The sequence below is a fragment of the Echinops telfairi genome, unplaced genomic scaffold (assembly GCF_000313985.2).
Source record: "Echinops telfairi isolate 266 unplaced genomic scaffold, ASM31398v2 ScPeMD7_5592;HRSCAF=6446, whole genome shotgun sequence".
Lineage (NCBI taxonomy): Eukaryota > Metazoa > Chordata > Mammalia > Afrosoricida > Tenrecidae > Echinops > Echinops telfairi.
Genome location: NW_022109491.1, coordinates 25,482,131 through 25,501,078, shown reverse-complemented (window position 1 = coordinate 25,501,078; position 18,948 = coordinate 25,482,131). Strand labels below are relative to the sequence as shown.

Sequence of the window (18,948 nt, the reverse complement as noted above, 5' to 3'; positions counted from 1 at the left end):
AAAAAAGAAATAGGGTATCATCAAGAATTCTTTAATAGACCTGTGGAGCCCAGGGATGCTGGGACTCAGGGGTGAGGGAGAGCTGTCAGTCTGCAGGAGGTGATTCTTGGCTTCTAGTTTTGCTTGAGACGGCGACATCGAAGGGCAGATACTTGGCCTGCACGCAGCACTTACGGTCAGTTTTGCATAATAAATGAAAGGTCTCACCACTTCTGCACGTGGGTCTGCACCTGCCCATCTTTCCCCAACACTTGGTGACTGAAAGCAAAAGGGAAGGAGAGAGAAGGGTCGGTCTTGAATCAAAACAGAGGTTCTGGGAAAGGCGATCAAGAGATCTGTGTGGAGAAGAAGCCCGTATAAGGGATCTCCTAGGCTGAAGGGAGATGACAGACCACTGTCCTTTCTCTGCCCCCTTGACTCTCCCGTCACTCCTCGCTCCATGTCCTGAGACCCAGAGGAATTCTTCTCTGCTCTGGTGACCCCTTGATGCAGACAGAAGAGGACTCACCCCCTCTCCAGAATTTTACCTCCTCTATATCATAAAATGCTCATGTGCCCAATATCAAGGAGCCACCCTGTCCTTTAGTGGCTCCTCGGACTAGATCAATGGCAGGGGATAAAAATCTGAAATGCAACCATGGGGACATGGGCAGGTCTTCTAGAATCTCTGTAAAACTGCCAAGGGCATCACACCTCCTTCTCCACAACGTCCTGGGGGCAGCGAAAGAGCTGGGAACAGCAAGAATCAACAAGCAAGCTGGCCCAGTCCTTCATTTGGGAGAGTGCAGGCAGAATCCTCAGATAATCAGGACGCCAGGCACCATTTTCCTGGAGGCAATAATAGGGCAACATTTAAATTCCCACCCCCCAGCCCCCCGTCAAGAAATGTTTTCGGGAAAACTCTTGCTTCTGCTGTGCCCAGGCTGTACCCATGACCAAGTCAGGGCAGCATGATCAGCTTTTCCAGAAGTGACCAGACAGAGAAGGTCAGAGTGGTTACGTAGTGAAGAGGGAGGGATTAGATGATACCAGCGAATTCAAACTTTGCCTTGGCTACAGAAATTATCTGCTAGAACCCCCCAGAGTCCCCCGAACATGCTTCCAGTTCTCTGACTCCCATCACCCACTGAAGAGAGATCCTGGTTACCTGAGGCGACCCGGCCCAGGACCAGGGAAACGGTGAAAAGTAGGAGAAGGAGTTTCATGAATGACAGGTGCTCAGGGAAAAGAGGCTGCTGGAGGTGACATGGGCAAGACATCTGTCTCCAGTCTGGGCGGTCCATCAGCAGTCCAGACTCTAATATGTATTGCCCCAAAGGAGAATGGCAAGGCCATGATCGGTGAACCAGAAAGGGAACAGTAATTTGAGGTCAGGCAGGCAGACTGGTCTTTAACTGCCTTGGCTAAACCCCTGGCTGATACACTGCCCTCTCTTGAACTTAACAGGAAGCCGGAGGAGGAGAAAGGAGTTCACAAAGAGAAGGCGCGGCCTTACCTTTGAAGAGTTTTATAACACAGCTGAGGAGCCGATGGAAGAAAAATATCAATTCATTTCTGGTTAATGAGAAAAAGAAGAAGAGGGAGATGCCAAGGAATACAGGGGGTGTGTGTGTGGGGGCGTGATTTTCTGTGTATGAAACCCAGTGCAGGTAACCTCAAGAGACAGCAACTGGGTGAATAGATCCCAAGCGGCAGGACGGACGGACGGAGGAGGCTGGCGGGAAATGGAGAGCTAACAACGTGGAGCACAGGAAGAGGACACGTCCTGGAATCGATGGTGGGGATGGCTGCACACCAATTATGGATGTGATCCAACGCATGAACTATACGTCGGTGGCGTTGTTACAACTAAACACATTAGTTTTTTTTTAAAATTGTAACTATGTGAGTGTGTGGCTTAACTGAATATGTAAACTATGAGATGAAAATATACAGAGAGAAGCAATGGCGTACGAATCAGATCTGGAAAGGAAAGTACTTTCATGCTGAACTCTTCAGCTCTGTGCCCGTTATAACACCGCTCCTTCCTCCCACTGCAGACCTGCAAGCTCTACATGTGCGAGATTCAAATCATTGTAATAAGCCTTTCCATTTATATGATCAATGGGCCAGAAGGCAAGGAGCTATTTTTGCACACCTGTTTGCATCACGCAGACCAGTACTTAACCACAGCGCCTCCTTGGTTCTGGGGAAGCCTTAAGTGAGTCACTTCAGCAGTCTGAGCCTCCGTTTGCCCACCCATAGAAGGAAAGAGAAGGCGACGTCTACCTCTCTGTCTACCTCTCTGACGGGTTGAAAGGGTTGAGATGGAGGATGCAGAGACACTGTAGGGTCACATTTCTCTCCTGTATGTACTTCCTGTGGTAGTTACATAATCTGTTGTCCATTTGAGTATGAAGAGTGAGGGATGGAGTTTAGTCTGTCAATCAGGTCGCAGCTTAGTGACCTCATTTGAAGGCACTAAAGAGATAAATAGCTCATTGGAGGTGGGACACAGACTCACTCCCTGCGAGACCTTCCTGACAAGAAGCCACATGGAACTACCCTGATGCAGCCAGAGCCCTGGAGCTGGAGGAGCCACGTGGAGACCCACGCCAGCACTAAGAAGCTTCTGCCACCACTGGATCCACAAGACTTGCCACCCACTGGCCTGTGATCCTCCTGCATTCAGCATCATTATACGGCTGTGTGAGTCTGAAGAAGAATGTTTGGACTAGTATCAACATATGGGGTAATATCAGACTTTTGGACTTGATCTGGACTGGGCTGGGATGTTTTCTCTATACTCAATCGCTCTTGAATATAAATCTCTGTCTTATACACATATGTGTGTTTATGAATTTGTTTCTCTAGTCAACCCGGACTCACATGCTTCCTTCCCCACACCACTTCCGCTTGAGCTTGACTAGGTGTATTAAGAGACAAACCCGGGAGCTATCAAAAGATATAGCATCTGGTGTCTTAAAGCTTGAAGATAAACAAGCATCCATCTAGCTGAGAAGCAGCAAAGCCCACATGGAAGAAGCGCACCAGCTTGTGTGATCACGAGGTGTTGAAGGGATCAGGTAGCAGACACCAAAGGACAAAAATCATCATTGTGTAATCACCTTCCCCACACAAACACTGAAGACAAACGGGTGCATAAGCAAATGTGGTGAATAAGGCTGATGGTGCCCGGCTATCAAAAGATATAGTGTCTGGGGTCTTAAGGGCTTGAAGGTAAACAAGCGGCCATCTAGCCCAGAAGCAACAAAACCCACATGGAAGAAGCACACCAGCCAGCGTGACCATGAGGAGTCAAAGGGACCAGGTATCAAGCACCAAAGAACAAAAAATCATATCATCGTGAATGAGAAGGAGTGCAGGGTGGGGACCCAATGCCCATCCACAGGCAACTGGACATCCCTTTGCAGAGGGAGAGTGGGGAGGAGACGAGTCACTCAGGGTATAAGAACTTTTCGCTAGTTCCTAAATGCTTCCGCCACCACCCCCACTATCATGATCCCCATTCTACTTTGCAAGTCTGGCTAGGCCAGAGGATGTACCCTGATACAGATAGGAACTGGAAACACAGGGAATCCAGGACAGATGATCCCTTCAGGACCAGTGGTGTGAGTGGCGATACCGGGAGGTGGAGGGAAGGTGGGGTAGAAAGGGGGAACCAATTATAAGGATCTACATATAACCTCCTCCCTGGGGGATTGACAACAGAAAAGTGGGTGAAGGGAGACATCGGACAGTATAAGATGTGATAAAATAATAATCATTTATAAATTATCAAGGGTTCATGAGGGAGGGGGAGCAGGGAGGGAGAGGGGAAATGAGGAGCTGATGCCAGGAGCTGACGTGGAGAGCAAATGTTTTGAGAATGATGAGGGCAACGAATGTACAAATGTGCTTGACGCAATGGACGGATGGATGGATGGATGGATGGATTGCGATAAGAGTTGTATGAGCCCCAATACAATGATTTAATTAAAAAGAGAGCGAGAGACAGACCCAGGGAAAAGTCAAAGGTGTTTTAATTCCATTCAGGAATCTGGCGAGTCCAGACGCAGGATCTTCATTTTGCGATCTCAGGCTTGCCAGCACCAACTCAGGATAGATCTGGCAGGTACTTGGGCTTCACACAACACAGCTTATTAGTCCCACAGAAAATATAGGCCATCTCGTTCTTGCCACACTCATCACGGCAGGTACCATGGTGATTCCAGCATTTTCGGGTGTCGCCTGATGCAAAGAGAAGGGAGCCGATGTCAGCCTCCAGTGGAATTGAGTCTCAGATGTGAGAAGCACTCACAGAAGGGCAAAGGGCTCTAGGTGGTGCAAAGGGTTTTCCCTTGACCGCTACCCTGAAGGTGGACAGTTCAAACCCAGCCAGAGGGACCAGGGAAATCAAATGCCTGGAAATGTGCTTCTCTAAGAATGGACAGCCATGTTACAAGTTCCGCTCTGTAGCACATGGGATCGTCCTGGGTGAGGGTCGACTGGACAGCAACGACACAACAGCAGAGGGCCAGCAGAGCAGGGAGACCACAGACAAAGCAGGACCTTCAGCCAGCCAACTCCGCTAGAGGGGCACTGGTGGGGAACAAGTAGTGGACATCAAACATGAAACTACTTGCAAAACTCAGATTAAATGAGAATTGTAAAGCCGACGAACAGGTAGGTTCAAAGGTGATGTCTTATCATTTGATCTCCCTTTTGACCCACTTAAAAATTGTTTCTGGCTTTAATATTTTCTGCTTTCTTTTCTATTGTGGGTTTCTCTGGTTTTGTCACTGTTGTTGGGTTTGTTGTTGTTGGGGGTTCTTTTTGTTCTTGTTTATATTTTGTATGAGTTTCTGTATATGAAATCTAACATAGGTAAATCTAAGGACACGGTAACTGGATTAATAATCCCCTAGTTGTATGGCAGGGGGGGGTTAGGGGAAATAAGGAGCTAACAATGAAGACAAGAAGAAATTTGATTGTGGTGAGGATTGTACAACTTTTCTTAATATGGTTGGGTGATTACATTGTGTGATATGTGAATTATACACTAATAAAACTATTTTTTAAAAGAGAGTCGCATATGTAGCGGCTGCCTGTTCAACAACAATGATCCACCATAAACAGAATATAATATACCTACAGTCCATGAGATGGCACGGCTGCCTCAGCCCTTCTCATCGAACTCCCAAGGGGGAAGAGAAAGAGGCAAGCCCTGAAGATAAACAAGCGGCCATCTAGCTCAGAAGCAACAAAGCCCACAGGGAAGAAGCACAACAGCCTGTGTGACCACGAGCTGTCGAAGGGATCAGGTATCAAGCATCCAAGAACAAAAAATCTTATCATTGTAAAGGTAGGTGAGTGCAGAGTGGAGGCTCAAAGCCCATCGGTAGGCATTGGACACCCCCTCGCTGAAAGGTTGAGGGGAGGAGATGAGCCTATCAGGGTGCAGGGCAGCAACAATGAAACATATAACTTTCCTCTAGTTCTTAAATGCTTCCTCCCCCCCACTATCATGATCCCAATTCTACCTTACAAATCTGGCTAGACCAGAGGGTGTACCTTGGTACAGATAGCAACTGGAAACACAGGGAATCCAGAACAGATGACTCCTTCAGGACCGGTGGTGAGAGGGGCAATGCCTGGAGGGTGGAGGGAATGTGGGGTGGAAAGAGGGAACCGATTACAAGAATCTAAGTATAGCCTCCTCCCTCAGGGATGGACAGCAGAGAAGAGGGCGTGGGGAGATGTCGGACAGTGTAACTTATGACAAAACTATAATAATTTATGAACTATGAAGGGCTCATGAGGGAGGCGGGAGGGGGGAGGGAGAGGGGAAATGAGCAACTGATATTGAGGGCTAAAGTAGAAGGCAAATGTTTTGAGAATGATGAGGGCAACAAATGTACATATGTGCTTGGCACAATGGATGGATGGATGGATGGATTGTGATGAGAATTGTACGAGCCCCCAATAAAATAAATTTTAAAAAAAGAAAGAAAGAGGCAAGCCCAACACCAGCCCAAGGCTGGTTCCCATAAGGTGGACGTCCAACCCACTCCCTCCCTCCATACTTTTTTACTAGTTCTGACATCACCCTCCCTGCCCCTCCCACAACGCTCTCTGCTTCTCTGCTGGGTTCCACACTTTGCTGCGAAGGTCACACAGGTCTCGCAGACCCTACTCCTAATTATGGGGTTTACAAGGGAAATAACGGGTTACAATTCAGGTTCCAAAAGGACTCGGGACACAGTTCTTCAATTAGGAAAGCTTCTACTCAGTCAGTCATACCCCCAGGCAGGTCTCTCTCTGGTCCCCAGCCCTTAGGCTCTCAGTCTGGCCTTTGCCCAGCTCAGACAAGGGTGTCTAAGCCCTTTCATTCCACTGATAAATGCCCAGTGTCACACCACTCTACCAAGAAGCCACCTGTCCAAAGGCACTCGCCTCTTCTGCTCTGTGGGGCAGCATGCCCACTCGAGCCAGGAGGCACACCGGTTTTTCTCAACAACCCCCTGGTCCAACCGCTCCCATTACTGTGCTGTTGAGTTCTGCCACACTTTGCACCACTGATTGCTGCTCACCCCATTGCACCCCCTGTGACCTTGGAAACCGAATTTCTCAGTCTAGCAAGGAAAAATAATTGTGTGGTCTAGGCAAGCGTAAACCTTGAGTTCTAATTTGGAATAGGAATACCAGGATAAATGAATAAATATTCTGCTTGAAAGCATGTGAATAGATAGAATTTCTGTCTAGATCTCATCACTGAAAAGGCTTGGAAACAAGGGCTAGTCAGCAGAAATGGGTATTCTACAGAACCTACACTGTAGCCCTCCCATACCATTTCCCCTGCTGAGGCTGAATTTGTTCAAACAAACCCCTAGTGACGTTTGGTCTCTTAGTTTGGAGGGTTAAGATCATGGGCTCGTGGGGGTTAATTGGCCCGATAGTGTTTTCAGTGCTCTGGGCCCTCTGCAAAGTGGTGTGCAGTGTCTGGAGTCTGACAGGCTTGTAAGAGAATTATCTGAGATGCAGCGCTTGATCCGTTGGCCCATAATGTCGCCGAAAAGAATGCCAGGGATAGAAGGAAATGGAATGTGTGGCTAGCTCGGGAGCCATAAGCAAATGGCTCCCTTTACTCCAGAACTGGATGGTGCCTGACTATCACGACTGAACATTTTGCTCCAAGAATCTTGACCAAAAGGGTAGGGAAGAGGAGAATGTGGAACAGAATTTCAAATCCTCAGGAATTCTAGGCTTTCTGGAGCCACCGAGGCCCAATGAAGGCCTGACTTCTTGCCCTGAGACCACCTTTAAGCCTTCAACCAAAGGTTGCCCTGAAGCTTTCTTGCAACCAAATGCTAGGTTAGCTTACTTCGTAGCAAGTGTTGGCTTCCTGGATTGTGTTCTTTTCAAGAACTGGCCGTACGAATCATGGTGGCACTGCCAAGTTGCAGAGTCAAGAATTTTGGGGGCAGTGAGCTGATGGTAATGGGGGGGAGTGCAATTTGACCAAGAAGGGGAAGACATCGCGCAAGTTGAAGAACGTGGACCGGAATCCATGGTACTGGACTGTACACAGAGACATTGTTGAACTAATGCATGTTCTGCTGGGTTGTGTTTTCAACAACTATGGAAATACTGTTTCCCACCAAAATAAAAGACAACGGGGCCTCTTGGAGAGACGGCAGACTCCAGCCATTGGACAAGAAATGTACGAGATGAGCCTGAAGTCTTACACAGTGCCAGATGCCAAGGGAACTCCCCAAGACAATAGGGCTTTATCCAAAAGACTCAGGAGCTATGTTGAAGAGGTGCACGCTGGACACTGGGTCTTCGATAAGAATAGCAATTGCAACAAAGCTCAGTGCTTAAGAGATATCCTATCTAGAACAAGCCCTTGGGTGGTGCAAACGACTGATGTGCTCCGCACGGCTAACTGAAAGACTGGAGGTTTGAGTCCCCCGGAAGCATCTCAGAAGAAAGAGCTGTCCGTCTACTTCTGACAGATTAGCCGTGGGGGACTCTGTGGGACACAGTCCCACTTGGACACCCCTGGAGTCCGGCAGCATCAACCCAACAACAACCGGTGGGTGGCGGGGGTTAATACTCAGGAAATCATATTTAGGGAAAACTACCGAGCCACAGAGGTTGATAGGAAAACTCATCTATTATCTTAAAAATCAGTAAGCATCGATCCTCCGTGTTCTCTCTCAAGGACCTGTAGGTCACCAGGTAGCATATGAGGGAAGCCCCTCTTTTCTAAGCAGTCCGCCTCGTACGCAAATGCCCTTCCCCCCCAGCTGCCCTCTCAGTGCCTTCAGACTTTAGTTCCATGCCCTCTTCTCTGAACATTGCTTTCAAAGTCGCAAACCTGCCCGCATTGCCGCTTCCTGTGCCTTCCCTGCCACTTCTGCTCACTGCCTTCCTCGGTGGAAGGTAAGCACGGAGAAGAAAGGGATCGTGTCTGTCTGTCTGTCTGTTTTCTTCACTGCTCCATCTGCAGCATGTATCACAGTACCTGGCAGGTGGGATCGACTCAGCAGTAGGTTCTAGACGAAGGAACTATTGAAACCAGGATGTACCGACTCTCCCTGAAATCTAGCTGCCGGCCTGGGAAGGACACCAGAAACCCAACCTAGCCGCTTGCCCTCATATTGAGAGAAGCGGGGTGTAAGGAGACACGCGGCAAGTCTGTGCTTCTCCCCAGAGCAGAATGAATTTGTCTCTTGAAAACACAAAAGATGAGTGCAATGAACTCCTGAAAGCAGGGCCAGCCCGACGCCCTGCCCAGTCCTCAGCTGGGCAGGGTGGAAGCTCCCGGGAAAGTCCAGAGGCGCCACAGAAAGCAAAGGCGCTGGCTCTGCTGCCCACCACAGCTTCATCTTGTTCCATGCAGACCCCTCGACTTGATAGAGAACTTCAAGCGGAGACTCACGCAGGCAAGGAGCTTGCTGCAGCGAGGTGGCGTCACTGTGCTAGTACATCGTGGGGCTGGTTCTAGCCTGGGATTGGGGGGATGCTGTCCTATTCCCCCCTGAATACTTTTTCCCAGTGTCCCCTGCCTGTCCATCTTTTCAGGGCAGAGTTCCCTGCCCAGGATGCGCTCTTCTACCCCCACCCCCGAAGAGGGTTAGGTTACCTGGAACAGCCTGGGACAGGAGTAGCAGGACGGCCAAGGTCAGCCAGACAAGCTTCATGGCTTGAGGTCGCCCGAGGAGAGCGTCCGGTGGAGTGTGCAGAGGAGACGAGAAGGCAAGTCAACGGGCAATAGCTCAGGACTCCCTGTCTCCCTCTAATCAGCGAGGACACGTGTCACTCGCACATGCCCTCAGCACCCGTAGGTACAGCCCCCACTCTCCCCAACCCCCAGCCTCGGCGCATCCTGTCTTCTCGCACCCTCCTCAGTTGCATCCTGACATGCCCCCAGCTGACACTGTGTCGCTGAATATGCCCAGCTGTCACGCCTCCCTTCAGCCTCGCAGGGCCCAGCAAGGAGAAATCCGGCACGCACGTGGCAGGGGGGCTTTGTGACGTTGCCATGTGCTGCGGGAGCCCCTGTCCATTCAGTCTCCCTGTCCAAGAGCCAAACTGCCCCTTACGGTTTCCGAGGCTGAAGTCTCACCAGGTCTTTCCCCCACAGCCCCTGGCTGGCTCAAACTACCAACCTTTCCGTTAGCAGCCAAGGACCAGACAAATAAGATCCTTGGTTTGGGGGGGTAAGTAGATTTTTTTTTTTGCCACTTCAATATGTTTTCCATGTACAATTCGGTGACATGAATTCCATCCACCATGCAGCGAGACCACTTCCATTGTCTATTTCCAGATCTTTCTAACACCCTTGACAGAAGCTGGGAGACTCCCTTCGTGGTTGCTCTGTGCATAGGCAGAGCGCAGACGTCGGTTTGGGTTACTGTGCCCCCAAAAGACGTTTATCAAGGGGTCACCAGGGTGGGAAGGGGGAGAGGGAAAAGAGAGGAGCAGATACCAAGGGCTCCAACAGAAAGCCAATGTTTAGACCACGATGGTGAGGACAGATGCACAGAGATGCTCGATGCAATCGATGTACAGCGTGTTATAAGAGACATAAGCGCTCCCGATAAAATGATTTAAGGGAAAAGAAGAGAAGCACCTACTGCCTTTGAGTCAATTCTGACTCACGGCCACCTGTGGGACAGGGTCCCCGCCCTGTGGGCCTCATAGACTGCAACTCTTCATGAGGAGCCCTCGTGGCATCGTGGTTAGGAGTTGAGCTGCTAACCACAAGGTCAGCAGTTCAAAACCAACAGCTCCTCCATGGGAGAAAGAGGAGGCTTTGTATGCCTGGGAAGAGACAGTCTTAGAGCCCCCTGCCTAGAGGGCATGATACATTTGTTTAATTTGGTTTAACTCTTTACGGGAGTGGGAAGCCTCATCTTTCTCCTCTGGTTATGACAGAGGTTCAATATTCTCCGGGGACCCTTGAGTGAACCTCATCCTACCAGGATGTTTCTAGAACAGAGTCCCAGGGTGAGGGAACCAAGACGATGCCTTGTGTTCCCTTGGCTGCAGGTGGTTTAGAGCCGGATGGGAGGACTCTTCAGCCAGTCACAGTGTTTGGACTTTGGCTTTTACATAAATAGATTCCTTCGGCTTTGCCAACGTTCTGGCTGCTGACCTCGGTGGTGGAGGGGAGGCGCGGCCGCTCAGGGCCGTGTGACTCCATGCTGCGAGCTTGGGCGGGTGGGGCTGCACCCGTGGGAGCTGAGGGCACGTGGATGGTGTGTGCTCTGGCCGTTCAGAGGGAGCAGGAGCCAGAGACGCCAGAACTCTCTACCTTCACTTGAACATCACGTTGGACCTGCAGCTTCACCCGGGTCACCTCCAGCCATGAGGCTCCTCCTGCTGACACTTACTGTGCTGCTGTTCCTGTCCCAGCTCACGCCAGGTAACCTGGGCGTCCGCCCAGGAGAACCAGGGGGAGGCCGGGGGTGGCCTGACAGGGGAATCCCAAGGGTGGAGCTCGGGCTGGCAACAGGAGGCCGCTGTTGAGAAGCACCCGCGGAAGCTGCCTTTGCCAACAGCATGTGCCTCTCGACGCCATCCAGCCATCAATCTGCTGGGCTCCAGGGAGCATGCTGAAGTGGTCTAGTGGATGAGGAAGAGTGGAAGCCCAGGGGTGGGGGCAGGGGAATCAAAGCGGGAAGGGGAGGGGAGCCATCGTGGCCCTTTTGCAGAAGAGTCCCCAGAATTGTCTAGACTTTGCAGCTGCCGTAACCAGAAAGGAAAAACTCCTATTGACTGCTCCTGGCTCTGTGTCAGACTCTGTGCTGGGGCCACAGAGATAAATGGCATGGCCCTGGGAAACTCGGTGGGGGGGTGGGGGGACAGAGCTGCCTGAGCCATCATGGAGGGAAGCCAGGGGTCTGGGGTGCACCCAGGAGAGACCAACCCAGCCTGAGTGCCAGAGAATCCTCCCAGAGTGGCCTCTGAGTCTGAGAAGCAAGTGGCACTGAGCACTGAGGGGAAGAGCTGGGGTAGCAAGGGGGCCCCAGGTCGAGCCCCCTGAAGCAAAGGCCCCCAGGAGGGAAGGCACACAGCCTCTCAGAACAGGGCAAACGTGGAGGCGTGGCTCAGGAGAGCCGACTGGCACAGCTTTCTCCCGGGTCTCGAGGGAGGGGCCTTGTGTGTGTGTGTGTGTGTGTGTGTGTGTGTGTGTGTGTGTGTGTGTGATAAAGGTCCCTGCTGCTGGATCAGCAGCTAACACAAAGGTTGGTGGTTTGAACCTACCCAGCAGCTCCTCTGCAGAAAGGCCTGGCAATCTGTTTCCATCAATGGTCCAGCCAAGAAAACCCCCGGGGGCAGTTCCACTCTCCGTCACACTTGGGCTGGCCCACCATGACTTGGGCTCAACGGGATAGCAAGCAGGTCCTGTGTTAGGGCTTGGGGGAGTCAATGCACACACAGGTGACCAAACGTTCACATTTCAACCACCTCCGCATGTTCAGTAACATTCGTTAAGCTCCTCGTGTTGTTTAGCCAACCCCTTTTACCATCCCCAAATGTTCTATCACCCTGAACAGAAGCTCGGTGTCCCCCAAACACCGTGTCTTCCCGCTATATCCCTCCTCTCCTCTCAGTCACGGCCATCGAGTTGCTGCCGACTGCGTTTCCAAGACTGGAATTCTTCAGGGGAGTAGAAAGCCCCTTCTCGCTTCCTTGGAGAGGCTGGTGGTTTTGAACTAATGGCCTTCAGGATTGCAGGTCAACTCGTACCCAGAAGGCCACCAGGGATCCCTCCACGGAACCGCTAATAAATGTCCGTCTCCCACCCTACGTCTTCCTAGGGTAGAGATTTCATGGAAGTGGTCCCACACAGTGGTTGGCCTTGGGGGACGGACTCACTTTGTGCAGCATCATGTTTATGCTTTGCCCGTGTGGTGGCTACACCAGGACTTCGTTTCTCTCTGGGGCTGAGTAATAGCCCATTGAGTGTCGTGGCACATTTTGTTCATCTGTTCACATGTTGGTGAGCATTTAGGCTATTTGCACCTTCAGTCTATTGGGACTGTTGCAAGGCACATTGGTGTACACGTCTCTACCTGTGCCCCCGCTTTTCGTTCTTCTGTGCAGGTGCCTAGGAGTTTAACTGCCTTCCCAGCAGATCAGGATGCGAGTGAATTCCTTCAAACAAGTGAATTCTTTGGGGGTTGCAACATGGTAGCAAAATCTGCTGTGTTTCATTTCTTTGCTTCAGTCGTTAGCTAAAACATTAAGACACAAATAAAGCACTCCTTGCCATTTACAAGTTGACTTTTCAGCAGTTGGGTTCACACAGGGAAGACAGACTCAATGCTAAGTTTTTCTATATTTACAAATAGGTAAGATAATTATTTTCATAGCACCTTCCAATGGTGATAGATTCATTGTTGATGTCCTTAATGAAAACCCATTTAAATGTATTTGACGAGTCTTCGTTGTTTACAAGTCTTTACCCTTACTGAAGCTCCCATTGCCCCATTGTTCAGCAAGGAGAGCCTTTTGGGTCACTGTTTATAATCCCATGGTCTTGCGGTGAAGATCAAGGACTGCAGCCGTCAGCATGGATAAGAACTGAACGTAAAGAAGCCCCAAATGCTCACAACTGCACCAATAGGGAACATCATGATAAATGGAGAAAAGATTAAAGTTGTCAATAATGTTTGTCTTGCTGTGGATCTACAATCAGTGCTCATAGAAGCAGCAGTCAAGAGCTCAAAAAGCATAATTGCTACACAAGACCAAATCTGCTGCACAAGACCTCTTTGGAGGATGGAAAAGCAAGGGTGTTACTTTGAGGACTAAGGTGCACCTGACCCAAACGATGGTATTTCCCATCGCCTCATCTGCATGTGAAAACTGGACGTCAGGGAGACTAGAGCAGCGGTTCTCAACCTTCCTCATGCCGCAACCCTTTCATACAGGTCCTCATGCGGTGGTGACCCCCAACCATAACATTATTTTTGTTGCTACTTCATCACTGTCATTTTGCTACTGTGATGAATCGTCATGTAAATCGTAATGTGTTTTCCAATGGTCTTAGGCGACCCCCGTGAAAAGAGTCATTGGACACCCAAAGGGGTCGCAACCCACAGGTTGAGAACCACTGCTGTCGAAGAACGGATGCATTTGAATTATGGGGCTGGTGAAGAATTCTGAAAGTACCATGGACTGATAAAAGTGAATTAGATCTGTCTTGGAAGAAGTGCAGTCAGAAAGCTCCTTAGAAGCAAAGATGGCAAGACTTCGTCTTACACACTTAGGACAGATTGCCAGGAGAGACGAGTCACGGGAGCAGGATATCCTGCTGGGTAAAGTAAGGGGGGGGGGTGTGAAGAAAGAGGAAGACCCTCGGTGAGACGGAGTGACGCAGTGGCTGCATCAGTGGGCCCAGGCGCGGGAACCATTGTAAGATGGAGCAGACCTGTGCCGTGTTTCACTCTGTTGTGCAACCTTCCTATGGATCGGAGCCAACTTGATGGCTCTTAACAAAAACAACCACAGGCCTAGGCTGAGAAGCTGTCTTAGGGTCCCCTTTCCTTGGAAAAGAGCCCTGGTAGTATAGTAGTTACTAGTTGGCCCACTAACCACAAGTTCAGCAGTTCGATACTCGCAGCTGTTCCTTGAGAGAAAGATGAGTCTTTCTACACCGGTAAAGCGTTGCCATCTCAGACACCCACAGGGGTAGGTCTTCTCTTTCCTATAGAGTTGCTTTTGGCTTCCTTGCAAACTGCAAAATTAAGACGGATGTGGGAATTTGAATCCCAAAACCCCTTATCTGAAGGCCTGAGCTGGCTCGGGAGTCAAGACTGCTTTTCTGTGCTGAAAGGCTCAATTGTTCCGGGAAAGAATCAGCAAGATATGACTTCAAATACAAAGTTTCAAACAGTGGGGATTGCTCAGCACTTTGTCCTTGTGTTGAATAACAAAGCCATCGCTCTGTTCACACTTGCTATCTGGTATAACAAGATAATTTCTTCTCCATCCTGTACCTCTTGTCCTAGACCTTGAATTAGCCATTTCTTCACAAGCCCTGATTTCTTCTGGTGGAAACGTGGTCTTTCAAAAGTATAATTGCAATGCCAGCGATATTCAGGGTTACTAATTTACTTAGGGTTTGTAGGACATATGAGAGGAAAGGGGGCAAAGAAGTCATGAGACAAGCAAACAGGGAGGTTTATGCATGTCTACACAGAGCCCTTCATGCCTACACAGAGCCCTTTGACAGCAAGGTCAGGGATCTCTGGGTCAGAAAGCTCCAAAGGACAGCAGCACCGTAAAAAGAAACCCCACCACCATTGTGTCAATTCCAACTCATAGTGAGTCTCTAAGACAGCACAGCCACTCCCTCTGGTTTCCAAAGCTGAACTTCTTCTCAGGAGCAAGAAGTGTCATCTCTCTCCCGCAGACCAGCAGGTGGGTTCGAACTACCAACCTTATGGTCAGCAACCCAGCACCGAACCCACTAGACCACCAGCACTTCCAGCCGTATATCATAGGGTTCTTATCATGACAGGACTTCGTCTTGTCTAGAGCTAGCAGAAGGATCCCTGAGGACTTGGTAGCTGCAAACCTGTCACTCGAACCCACCAGCCAGTCTTTGGGAGAAAGATGAGGTTTTCTGGTCCCATAAAAATGTAGTCTGGGAAATCCAAAAGGGGGCAGTTTTACCGTATCCCATAAGGCTGTTATGAGTCGGGCTAGCAGAGATGGGATACTGTCTTGTGGGGTGCGAACAGCAGGAGGCTCCAGGTAGATAAAAGTCCGTTTAGTAGGCCTATTTCAGAACAATGGGGTGTGAAACAATTTGAGTATGGCACCTGCAGCCCTTGGGGGCTAATGGACCTGAAGAAGCTCTAAGAAGCAAGCAGCTGAGGCCAGTACAGGAGAGGCCACCTTGTGCTTCGTGATGAGTGATGCGGAGGGAGAGAGATGGCACTCTACTCCCGGAAAGAGTTACAGTCTTGGAAACCCACAGGGCCAGTTCTACCCTGCCCTAGAAGGTCAGTGTCAATGGCGATGGGTTCGGCTTTCTGTTCTTCTGTTTTTGAGTGATGTGGAGAATCTTTTCACACACTTATTTTCCACATGCGAGGGGGCACCCCAAAGTAACCAGAATAGCCCCCCTCTTTATTTTTCCTTTTTTTTCGCCAAAGCTATGTATTTATTTTATTTTATTTTTTACTAAACAACCTTATCATCTTCAAAGTACTCTCCATTACACTTAATGCATTTGTCCAATCTGTGAATCCATTCTTGGAAACATGTTTCAAACTCATCTGTCTGGATGGCTGACAGGGACCTCTCTCGTTTTTTTTTTCTTTGCCTCTTCTATGTCCACAAGCAGCGGTCCTTCATGTCCCTCTTCCATTTCGGAAACAAAAAGAAACTGCACAGAGCGAAGTCAAATGAGTAAGGTGTGAGGGCAAGAGAGGCAGGCTGTTTGTTGTGCCAACATCTGGCGCACTGAGGTGACAGTGTGAGCAGGTGCATTGTCTTGGTGGCAAAACCAGTCCCCCGTCTGCCACAAATCAGGCCTTTTTTCGTCAGACACTAGTACACAATCTTTCAGGACCTCTGAATAGAAAGCTTGATTAAGAGTGTGATCTGGCAGAACAAACTCCAAATGCACACAGGTTGACATTTTCATCCGTTTGGGAAGTTGTTGGTCATCTAGAATGAGGTTTGTCATCAATCGACATTTCACCTTTTTTTGAAATGAGAACCACTTGTACCCTTGAGTTTTACCCATCGTGCTGTCCTTCTAAGCTATGTTCAACATCACAACATTGCTGCAGCATTTTTCCCAAGCTGGAAATAAAATTTCACAGCCGCACGCTGTTCTCTTAAATCAGCCATCACAAAAAATGAGGTTCAAATGAAACTGCTTTTATGAAAAAATTCACTGTAACCAGAGAGAACCTTCCCAGGTGATACTGCTGGGTGCGCTAAAATCAGAGCAAGGTCCTTGAGGCTCGCGTAGCAGGAAAAATGCATGCTGTGAAAGTTCTGCTCAGCCCAGCACAATTCCAGGTTATTGGAGTTTTTTTGTTACAGGTTTAGTACCCCCTCATATGCATATCTCATTTGGTAAGTGCCACTTTTAACCCAATTGAGTTGTAAGCTTTTTTAAAACTCCTTTATGAGACATAGGTTTTACAAATAGTCTCTTCCGGTCGATAAATTGCCTTTTGATTTACTTACCAGTGTCTTTGGAAGGACAGGGCCTTTTTGTTTTGAAGAAGCTTGATGTATCAGCTTTGTCTTTTGTGACTCGGGCTTTTAGTATCTGGTCAGAAAAATCTTTTGCTGAAATGATATGTTTTGTTAAAGATACACTTACCACAATTAAGGGGAGGGGAAAGGCTTAATGAAAAAGACATATATTTGCCTAACCCAGGGTCCAAAAGATTTTCTCCTAGCAGTTTTACTGTTTTGACTCTTACCTTCCAGACCTTTGTCCATGTCAAGGTCGTTTTTGTGTGGAATGCCACAATCATCCCTTCCCCATTCGAACTGCCCAGTAGATTTGTAGGAAATCAATTGACAATATAAGCCTGGATCCATTTATAGGCTTTCTTCTAATCTGTTGATCTAAATGCCCTTAACTGTCACAAAGCTCGTGGTTGGGACAGTTGGGAATTGTCTCAATAGATTACACCTCTCCATCTGGGTCATTGGTACAACCCATCCCCAAAATTCATAGAATATGAGAACCATTCACGCAAGCTGTGTTAGGCAAGGTTCTCTATAGAACCAAAATCAGGACACTTATGAATCTATATATATATAGAGAGAGAGGTTTATACAGCAAGAAGGAATATAACAGCTAATTAGTCCACACAGCAGTACAAAGGGCTCTCAGTTCCACTCAGTTTTGTGGAACAGTTAATGTACCAAAGGCCTTCAACTCATGTGGGCTGCTGGGTCCAAGGTCAAGGGAGCAGACAGGGGAGTCTTCCCTCAATCAAGGAGGAAGAGCTGGCCTGCAGGCAGCAATCAGAAGGGTGGGTCAGCAACAGTCAGCTGCTCCAGAGCTTAGTAAAGCAGGCCCGGATGGGATCTCAAAGTCAAGCGTGGCCACACGATCCACCAGCCTCAAGCTCAAGCGATGTACGCACCAGCAGCATGGTGAAGCAGGTCTCGAAGGAGCCTCAAGCTCTACAACACGATCCACAGGTTGGCCTGGCCTACGGGTAATGTAGCACAAGGGTTGAGGCGAGAACTAGCTAAAGCAGCAGCATGCTGGTTCCATCACCAGGGAGCGGGAGAGATGCCAGCTGCCTTTATTTACTTCGACCGTCCTCTAATCAAGCTGCGACCTAATCAGACTCCATCCACATGTTCCTGTTGGCCTAGTTGCCACAGCAAACCTAACTGTAACACAAGCCTTGTGGTTTGCCAGTTAGTCACAATTCTGGAACAGGGAAGTCATCAAAATTAATATGAATGAACCTTGACAACATTCTAAGTAAAGTGGGGGAAAGAAGACTCCAAACCTATATATGTATTGAATGATTCTATTTATATAAATTTTCCTGAATTGGCAAATCAACAGAAGCAGAGGATGGAAGGGTGGTTTCCCAGGGCCTAGGTAGCAGTATGGTCACCCTAGAGTGGATTCCAACTCATAGTGGCCTCATGTGGCCCCATGAGTGACCTTTCAGAAGCAAATCACCAGGCCTGTTTTCCAAGGAGCCTGCGGGTAGATTTAAACCACCAACCTTTGGGCTAGCAGCCCAGCACTTAACCATTGCACCACCCAAAGAGATCGAGAGTGGCTGAGTGGCTGCTTCACAGGTGTGGAGTTTCTCCTGGGGGCGATGAGAAAGTTCTGGAACTAGATGGTGGTCATGGTTTCCCAGTACTGGGGCTATACCTGGTGCCAGTGAATCGTACACGTGAAAATGGTTAACCTTATGCGCTGTGTGCTGAGAAAGCGCATTGCAAAACTAAAGCTCTTCAGTCTTGATATGACGGGAGAGCTAGCCAAGGTCCAGGCCACATCCCTACTCCTGTCCTGAGAGGCACCGTGTTGCATGTTTCTGCCAAACGGCACAGACCATTGCCTCTGCAACATTTCCTTTTGCACATCTGGCTTCAATGCAACTTCTACAGGGGAAAAGAATGCAGTTTTGCTCACCTTGCGCTGCTTATTCTGAGCTATATGGCTGATGTTAAGAAAAGGTTATTATACTTGTCCAGGGGTTAAATATTGTGTTAGCGTGACTAAACCACCTGCCTGTAGTGGTGAAGCAACACCTTTCTCAAAAATTGTACCACTTCTAACTAACCCAGCTGATGGTTAGCATAAGCTAACATTACCAAGTTGTAACTTTTCTTTTCTTTTTTTTAACATTTTATTAGGGGCTCATACAACTGTTATTGCAATCCATACACACATCAATTGTGTAAAGCGCATTTGTACATCATTCTCAAAAC

The 18,948-nt window shown here is 48.9% G+C and overlaps 2 protein-coding genes across 4 annotated transcripts in view; one reads left to right on the top strand and one right to left on the bottom strand.

Moving 5' to 3' along the window:
• LOC101653923 (beta-defensin 119) overlaps positions 1–9,248 on the bottom strand; it is a 32,518-nt gene extending 23,270 nt beyond the window's left edge. The window contains exons 1-2 of one of the 3 annotated variants that reach the window (XM_045295556.1): positions 9,131–9,248; positions 16–258 (exon numbers count right to left, since the gene is read on the bottom strand). In XM_045295556.1, coding sequence (XP_045151491.1) covers positions 86–258; positions 9,131–9,188 — 231 coding nt within the window. In that variant the 5' untranslated portion in view covers positions 9,189–9,248 and the 3' untranslated portion in view covers positions 16–85. Of the gene's footprint in view, positions 1–15; positions 259–4,004; positions 4,231–9,130 lie in introns of those variants that run through there. The other 2 variants (XR_006680587.1, XM_045295555.1) reach the window with 2 other exon arrangements.
• Positions 9,249–10,738: 1,490 nt separating this feature from the next.
• DEFB123 (defensin beta 123) overlaps positions 10,739–18,948 on the top strand; it is an 11,853-nt gene continuing 3,643 nt past the window's right edge. Inside the window, exon 1 of the mRNA XM_030887082.2 lies at positions 10,739–10,915. Coding sequence (XP_030742942.1) covers positions 10,858–10,915 — 58 coding nt within the window. The 5' untranslated portion in view covers positions 10,739–10,857. The remainder of the gene's footprint in view (positions 10,916–18,948) is intronic.